We start from the raw sequence: 7,657 nt of genomic DNA, 5'->3' as shown, positions 1-7,657 counted from the left end.
GGTTCAATGAAGTTGAGGAAAACAAGTAATGATATTCTCATTTTATAGTGATTTGGGTCAATTTGAGCAGCTATAAAACAACAAAGAAGAAATGGTATTCTCGTTTGGTCAATGACCCAAAATGGAATGAGGTGCACAGCGATTGGTATTCCCGTTAGATTCGGTATCCCCTTTATAAATCCTGTTAATCTGTGTGACTAAGCTAAGAACAAGTGTTATGGTGGAAGAATTCCACCTTTCAAATTCCATGACACGTAAACTCTCGGAATTGATCATGGAAGTTCAAGTTTAATGGTGGAAGGTAAAATAGATTCCAAAACGCGATTCGGAATTGCGTTAAACGCGATTACAATCTTGGCCCACAAAATTGACGGTTAAATGGAGACCATTACATTTAGAAGTAAAAGATTTAAAGCAATTCAGACTACCACTTTTTCGGATTTCAAGATATTTTCTATGGAATCCTAGTCTTGGAAAAAGTATGGATGATCCCGATTTGGAAGCCATTGAGCCTGATATTTCATATCTTTCCCAAACTTGGAATGACTTGGATTCCACCGTACGACTTGTCCAACAACCAGCATGGGCTCCCACACGTTTAGCCCAGTTATTTTTACAAGTTGTTTAGGACTTGTGAGTTTATTTTCTGAAGCATGGACTTGTGAGTTGGGAGTACCACAGAGAATAACCTAATCACAAAGGAGATTATTACAATGTTGAGATGTCATTTAGGAAAACTTTCTTCGTCATCTCTCAAATTTTTTACTACTTCCTACATTAAAACCCTCAATACTGGTCTTCTTAGCACCCATCGATGTTTCTCTTCGACTCAGACAACTTCATTTGCCGATCAAAGTTGCCCTAAAAAACAAGATGTCAAAATTCCTGTTAGGGCTTATTTCTTCAATACTAGGTTTGTATTTTTTTTCTCCTCTCTTTTTGGTCGTTTTCCTTTCGATTTTCTGACTTTTAATAGGATTTTATTGTTGTTGTTGTTGTTGTTGTTGTTGTTGCAGTATTGATTTAAAAGGTTTAGTGAATGAGAATGAAGTCAATTTTATACCATCTACTACTCCAGCGACTAACAATGTGGTTTTAAGATTCGGTGATACTGGTTCTTCTCCTCCTGTAAGTCCTTAAATTTTCAGTTTCTTGTGTTAATGTTGGGTGTCAAATTGATTTACATGTTATATCAATGAAAATGATTTTTGGAATCAAAATGGTAGTACTAGTAATGCTGGTTAATTCAATTTGTGGCGGATGCTGATGGGGAGGGGGCGGTACTGGTGGTGGTGCTGGTCTGCTAACTATACTAAAGGGATGTGTGGGTGGCAGAGAATTTTAACTGTGAAATAAGGGAATAAAGGGCGATTTCTGTTTACTGTTATGGTGCTTTGATTTGCGTTAAGTATTTCCAAATGGACTGAAGGTTAAATATTGATGGTAGTGTCTTTTTCTTTAATGCCGTCAAGTTGGTGGTAATGATATCTCAAAATGTGTCTACTTATTCTTGGATTTGGATGTACCAAACTAGATGTTAACTTGAAATTGGGGGAAATTTTTTGTTGCAGGGTAGCTTAAATAATGGGGGTTACTCGTATATGTCAGTTTTCCCCTATGGATCAATTGTACTGTTTAATATTCCTGATCATGACATCAACAAGTACCTCAACATTGTGGAAAGGCATACTTCAGGGTTTCCCAGGAAGGATAACAACTATATGCTGTGCAATAAATCTATGAGTAAGACTAGTTTATCTCCGTCTCATTAACTTTATATTCGCTCCTTTTTTCTCTGATTGTGATATCCTCTCTATGTGCCTTCCCTTTGATATAAAAAATACGAAAGAAAGAAAGTCCATATCCTGGATCAGTAAATTTTAAGTTGTGTCGCATGTCAGAAAATTCAGAAAATTTTAAGTTGTGTCGCATGTCAGAAAGTCCATATGCTGGTTGCTGTTTTGTTATGAATCTCTGATGGTGGTGTAAAATTGCAACCTCAACAGGCGTTTGTCGTCATTTAAGGGTGTTTTAATAAGCATGTCTATGAAAATCCTCTCCAAGTTGATACCCACATATTGTCATCGTACAAACAACAGTAATTGATAATTTGATATGGCTATAATTATGTCCGTAACCTTCTATGTTAACCAAACTGAATAAACGATCAAAACTTAGACTTCCACCAAGCTTGAAATTTTTGCTTGTCAGGATGTTAGATGTGATAGTGCTTCATACACTCTTAAAGATATATCTTCTGCTAGAGTAGGTGTGTACTTCTCATCAGTTGTTCAGCTTACATTCTTCAATTTTCTCTGACTGTAACAATATCTGGGTCGATCACGAACTTAAAAGTTTCATTTTGTTATGAAATTGTAGATTATGAGGTGATAGAGAAGCCAAATTTGCCGGTGAGGATGCAAGGTGGGTTTGATTATATAATGCTGCAGGAATTGAACCCTTCTGGGATTCAAATAATTGGTAGTATTATTGGTCAAAGTGTCGCTCTTAAGCACTATATTCGGCAGGTATTCTCTTCAAACTACAGAAGGTTCCTCTTCATCCCTGGATCAGGAATTGCAATATTATTAAAGCTCCATTTTTCGGTTCCAGGTTGATGGAGTGATGTTTGGTTTATCAAAATTAAACTACCGAAAGAATCTATCCAGTAAAAAGGTTAATAAACTTGTTGGTAAGGCAAATTGTAGTCTAGCTGATGCTGCTCTGAAACTCGTGTGGTCCACGCGGAATTCAAGTCCTATGCATACTCTTAGGGTTGGGCTTTTTGAGAGGTAACTACTTCTCATATTGTTACATGCTGATTAATCTGTTTAAGCATATTCTATCAGCAGAAAGGCAAAATACCCATCTTGCACTTGTTGAAAATGTTGATATTTTCTTGGGTCACCAAATACCTGACCACTCATTGTTGGAGCACTAATTTCTGTTTTTTTTTACCCTTCTTTTTAGCCTGGCGAGGTCAAACAGTGCAGAATATGCCGAGATGTGGGAGTACCTCCGAAGTAAATTTAAATTATCTAAGAGATATCCAGGCCTTGATTTCATGTTTGAGTTTAAGGATGTAGGTTCTCTCACTTCTCTGTTTACTGCCTAATATGTGCTATATGAAAATAATACTAGATTCTTTTCGGTTAAACTTTGTTTCTCTTTCTGCAGCTCAATCTGGACTTGGCTCTCGATGAATTGATCGGAAAGGATGTTTTGCCGATGCCAATGCTTGTACGTGATAGCAGTTTCACAGTGTTTTACTTTACATGTTGGGACCCAGTAGTCACATTTTTAGAAGACCTTTTGGGCATGCCAGATCCAGTAAGGGAAGTCACTGCAGTTGCATAACTGATGTATTTAGCTTTTGATTGTCACCTGGAAATTATTTAATAAGCAGGCTTTTAGCAGCTTGAAAGTGTAATCAGTTTAATGATATCGAAGCAAGTGTTCTTTATCTCTTGTGCTCTTCGCTGTCGTCACTTTTTATCTTGATTTTTTCTTGAAAGCAAACTTTTACCCATGCTTTTGTGAGTCATCTGGATCTCAGGTATGATATTTTTCTCAAACAAATATTTCTCCAGGTGCACTTCAGTTGGGTATAAGATGGGTGATTGGTCTATAATGGGGTACTAAAGCATCGATGTTTTATGATACAAAGAATGACTCCAGATTTTACTGGCATCCCTAGTGTCTCCAACCGAGCTCCATTCAGAATTAAACGTTGCAACAAGTCTGGTGTATAGAGTATAGTGGTGAGAGCTGGTTCTGGGTACAAGACGAGATGCAAAATCGATTTTAACGTATAAGCAACAGCTCAATGCACAAACTAGGTATCAAGAATTTTTTTTCTAAAGATTCCTGCAAGTCATTTATTTGGCAAAGAACAGGAATCGAATAACTATTACAAATATAATACGACAGATACTTAATAAGCTCACTGAATAAATAACAAGGAAAATAAGTTATTCCTCCAACAAACACTTCAGTTTTTCACGCTTGTCACATGCCTTAAGAGCATCTGAACAACATCACTGGATATCCTCTCAGACTCTCCAGTTAGGTTGCCAATCTTTGCTTCAGTTTCGAGCTCAAGACGCTTTACGTTAGCACCTGAATCCCCACTAGTCTGTATTATCAATGTTGGCGAGACAAAACACAATATCAGGTCAGCATTTCAAGTGGTCATGATAAAAGCAGCAACAGATAAATATGCTATGGGTACTATAAATTTCATGTCTAAACAAGCTTCACAGGGAAATCAAGAAATTAAACTAACAAAACTCATCAATTGGTTGAGTTTTCTAGTAATAACAAATTCACTTTATCGAGATTGTGTTTGCTTACCTCTTCGAGTTTTCTCTGAAAGTCAGCTTCCACTTGAGCACGGTATTGAGCGATCTCCCTTTCAGCCTCTTCTTTGGCTTGTTTCAACCTAGCTGTTTTTACTGTAGGCAAGAATCAGACACCGAGATGATACAATCAAGTTAGAACGACCGTCGTGACTTTACCACTGTACTACAGTGACACCCGCAGGACATAAATTATTAGGAACAGAAGATGTTGCAGATGGTACGTATTGGCTAGGTGGTGGATCAAATATGTGATTGTGGTGATACATTAGTGGGTACTGACGAAGTTGCAGAAGCCAGTGATGGTGAATCAGGGAGCAAAAGTTCAAGGGACGAAGCGGGAAAAGCTTTTGTTGTCCTATGTGTGGGGTGACTGTGGAGTAGCGGCATCATGAGAAAGTTGGCTAACTTCAAGAGTGTAGTTGCAGGAAATCCTACAACCGCATCCTTAATGAAATCTAAAGAACAACTCAAGTGATCATCATAAAATTCATAAGAACATTCATTAAATCTTCAATTTGGATACAAAATTATAAGAAAGTTGTAACTTGGAGAATAAACAATCTTTCTCTCTCCTAATTCCTTGTCTAAGCTCTCCAAAAGATCTCTCTCAATACAAGGTCGCTCGGTCCCTTGTATAGGGATTTACATTACATGATTTATACAGACACACATATAACGTTTAACCAACATAAACATCTGTATATACAAAATTGATTAAAGGCGAGAGTTACTTACAATTTCTAGCCTCATTGACAATTTCTAGGAGTAATGTAAACATCTGTATATACAAAATTGATTAAAGGCGAGAGTTACTTACAATTTCTAGCCTCATTGACAATGTGCTGAGCTTCTTGTTCTGCAGCTAGGAGTTGTTGGATTCCACCACCTTGACGGCTTGATTCCATACTTTCTTATAAATCTACAACAACAACTAAGCAAAAAGGATTAAGAAATAGCCAGTGAGATAGAAACAAACCAAGCAACACCACTTTAGCAATTATCAATAATTCTCCACTCTTGATTTAAACTGCAATCCCGATCCCTCAATTGACCTAGTTATATCCATAAATTTTCACAAAATGGCATACATTGACCTAGCAAAGCAAAACCTAAGCATTAGGTGATTCTAGTAAGCAAACCAGAAAACTAGTAATCTCAAAACCACAAGGAAACTAAATCACTTATCGTATTTTAGAACACGAATAGATTTGCAGCCTTCATCAATTTGACCACATAACTCCTGATTAAGCAACACAGAACAACCCATAGAGAGCAAAAATTCACGCTGTCTTCAACTATTTTCGTCTCTAAATCTCATATACAAAACGTGCCAAAAACTGAATTCGAGTTCGACACTGTAATTAACTAACGCAAAAGCCTCACAATAAGTTTTTCTGAACATCATGCTAAAACAAATGGCAAAAATACGAAAATATTAGAAAATTTTCACCAAAAATTTTGGAAAAATTACTCTGAAATATTAAGCATCAAAATAATGATTTTAACAGCTAAAAACTCAAGTAATAACCTAAACTACTCAGTCAAATTCCCTCAACCCATTTTAATCTTTCGTGGAAGATAAATTTGTTGGTTTTTTATTTTGATTTCTACTGTTAAACATAAACAGGACAGGGAAAAAGAAGTGATAATATGAGGAAAACAGGAGTCGTACCTTAATAACGGCGTAGATCTTGATTCAGCGAAAGAATGGGGAACTGAACAACAACAAACGTGAGACAATTTTCTCTCTACCGGTCTTTTGCTCAATATTTAAAGGTCGGAAAAGCAAAAAATCTGGAATTATTGGATATGACATATTGACGATGTTGCCCTTGAGGAAGTTTCCTCTTTGGGTTTCTTCTTTTGGATGAGATTCACGTGTTAGTTTGATGAGACGACCTGATTTGATCCAAAAGTTGCACTCTCCATGGCTGTAAAGTGTACTTTGTGGAGAACTCAACTGGCCTGAGTCACCTGACCATGGACGATCTTTTAAGGTGTTTTATTTTGGGTCACCCTAACAGGACCCATAGAGAGCAATTACAAAAAACTACTACCCGAAGGCATTTATTGGAGACCAACCTAAACCTAACGGCTATTAAGAAAGAAAGAGGCCAAAAACAAGGAAGTATCATCACTAAAAGTAACCAGATATATATAAAGCCAAAGTGTGAGATAATAGAGTTTTGAAATAGTTCAATTCCACTCCAATTTAAGGAGTTTGGATGTATTTTAGCGACCACTAGTCTAGCGCATCAAAAGAAAAGAAAAAAAAAATTGTGAGATAGTAGAGTTCTGAAATTTGGAGCATTCAATTTGAAGCCATTTTTATCCAGGTCTTATTAACTTGTATACTCGTTTAATACCTAATAGCAAACGAGAAGGTGTACCCTAAAAGAACAACTAAGGTGTAGACAAAACAAACGTAAAAAAGTCTTTTTATCCTTGCTGTTTTAACTTTGGTTGTATTTTGACAGATAATTCAATAACTTGAGATCCAATTGACAGATTTTAAATTAAAACCAAAATTACCAAATACCTGAACCAAATTAAATTTATCTCTGTAATGTAATCAATCCCAAGACAATTCTTTTGCATATAGGCAGACATAACTCAATTTACTCCAACAGCTTATTAAAAAAGATTCCTTTTAAAATAAAAAGCTTGATCATGATATACTAAAAACGTATAAACATTTTGAGGGAAAAAATAAAAGTGGTCAAGAGAAGAAATTAAACAGAAAAAATAATTTGTACATATTCCGTTTAAATTGTGATAGTTGTTTGCAAATTCATTGATAACACACTTATCACGGTTGTATGATTTCTGTGATGAACAAAATAGGCATGATTCATATGAAAAGGTAGCTTAAGCTTCTCAAACCTCCAAGTAAAATGTGAAGTGAATTTCTTAGACTTGTGTTCAAAACCCGATTATGTATTACTGTTAAATAGTACCTTGTTAGCTTGGACAGTCAGAGATTCTAATAGAAAATGTCGCATAGTGGAAGTGTTCGTTCTCCGATTACAGTTGTAACATGAAAGTTGTGCTCCATTCTCAGGGCCGGCCCTGGCATTTTGCTGCCCCAAATCATACTAAAAAATTGTTGCCCCTATCCAAACAACGCTCTCATTTCCATCTCTATTTTCACCATCAAGACTTTCATTCTCCTTATTTCGTTAAAAACAGAATCAGTTTTGCTGCATTCACTTGTATCATTCTCATCATTACTATCATTCCTATTTCCATACATATCATTACCATCTTTCTCAAGACCTCACTCATACCATTATCAT

The 7,657-nt window shown here is 36.1% G+C and overlaps 2 protein-coding genes across 3 annotated transcripts; one reads left to right on the top strand and one right to left on the bottom strand.

Moving 5' to 3' along the window:
- Nucleotides 1–660: 660 nt before the first annotated feature.
- LOC113323161 lies at nucleotides 661–3,463 on the top strand. Its single transcript, XM_026571431.1, has 7 exons — nucleotides 661–913; nucleotides 1,017–1,128; nucleotides 1,572–1,743; nucleotides 2,380–2,528; nucleotides 2,614–2,792; nucleotides 2,971–3,082; nucleotides 3,178–3,463. Exons 1-7 carry the CDS (start codon nucleotides 714–716, stop codon nucleotides 3,355–3,357), a joined length of 1,104 nt encoding a protein of 367 aa, XP_026427216.1. The 5' UTR covers nucleotides 661–713; the 3' UTR covers nucleotides 3,358–3,463.
- Nucleotides 3,464–3,791: 328 nt separating this feature from the next.
- LOC113323749 (V-type proton ATPase subunit G1-like) lies at nucleotides 3,792–6,176 on the bottom strand. 2 transcript variants are annotated; one of them, XM_026572088.1, is made up of 4 exons: nucleotides 6,034–6,176; nucleotides 5,179–5,280; nucleotides 4,354–4,454; nucleotides 3,792–4,135 (listed from the first exon to the last, which is right to left on the bottom strand). In XM_026572088.1, exons 2-4 carry the CDS (start codon nucleotides 5,264–5,266, stop codon nucleotides 3,992–3,994), a joined length of 333 nt encoding a protein of 110 aa, XP_026427873.1. In that variant the 5' UTR covers nucleotides 5,267–5,280; nucleotides 6,034–6,176; the 3' UTR covers nucleotides 3,792–3,991. The 2 variants fall into 2 exon arrangements, with proteins under 2 accessions (XP_026427873.1, XP_026427874.1); XM_026572089.1 differs by having other exon boundaries at nucleotides 5,179–5,292; nucleotides 6,034–6,099.
- Between the last annotated feature and the right edge of the window lie 1,481 nt (nucleotides 6,177–7,657).

This window comes from Papaver somniferum, chromosome 11 (assembly GCF_003573695.1).
Source record: "Papaver somniferum cultivar HN1 chromosome 11, ASM357369v1, whole genome shotgun sequence".
Taxonomy (NCBI): Eukaryota; Viridiplantae; Streptophyta; class Magnoliopsida; order Ranunculales; family Papaveraceae; genus Papaver; species Papaver somniferum.
Note: the sequence above shows the minus strand (reverse complement) of the source record. Positions and strands in the feature narration are given on the sequence as shown.

Excerpts from the sequence above, each read along its gene's own strand:
- LOC113323749 (XM_026572088.1), bottom strand. The coding sequence starts at position 5,266 with ATGGAATCAAGCCGTCAAGGTGGTGGAATCCAACAACTCCTAGCTGCA. Across the intron at positions 4,455-5,178 it reads TGTCAATGAGGCTAGAAATT|TAAAAACAGCTAGGTTGAAA; the intron begins GTAAGTAACTCT and ends TCTTGCCTACAG. Across the intron at positions 4,136-4,353 it reads TTCAGAGAAAACTCGAAGAG|ACTAGTGGGGATTCAGGTGC; the intron begins GTAAGCAAACAC and ends TTGATAATACAG.
- LOC113323161 (XM_026571431.1), top strand. The coding sequence starts at position 714 with ATGTTGAGATGTCATTTAGGAAAACTTTCTTCGTCATCTCTCAAATTT. Across the intron at positions 2,529-2,613 it reads TTAAGCACTATATTCGGCAG|GTTGATGGAGTGATGTTTGG; the intron begins GTATTCTCTTCA and ends TTTCGGTTCCAG. Across the intron at positions 3,083-3,177 it reads TCATGTTTGAGTTTAAGGAT|CTCAATCTGGACTTGGCTCT; the intron begins GTAGGTTCTCTC and ends CTCTTTCTGCAG.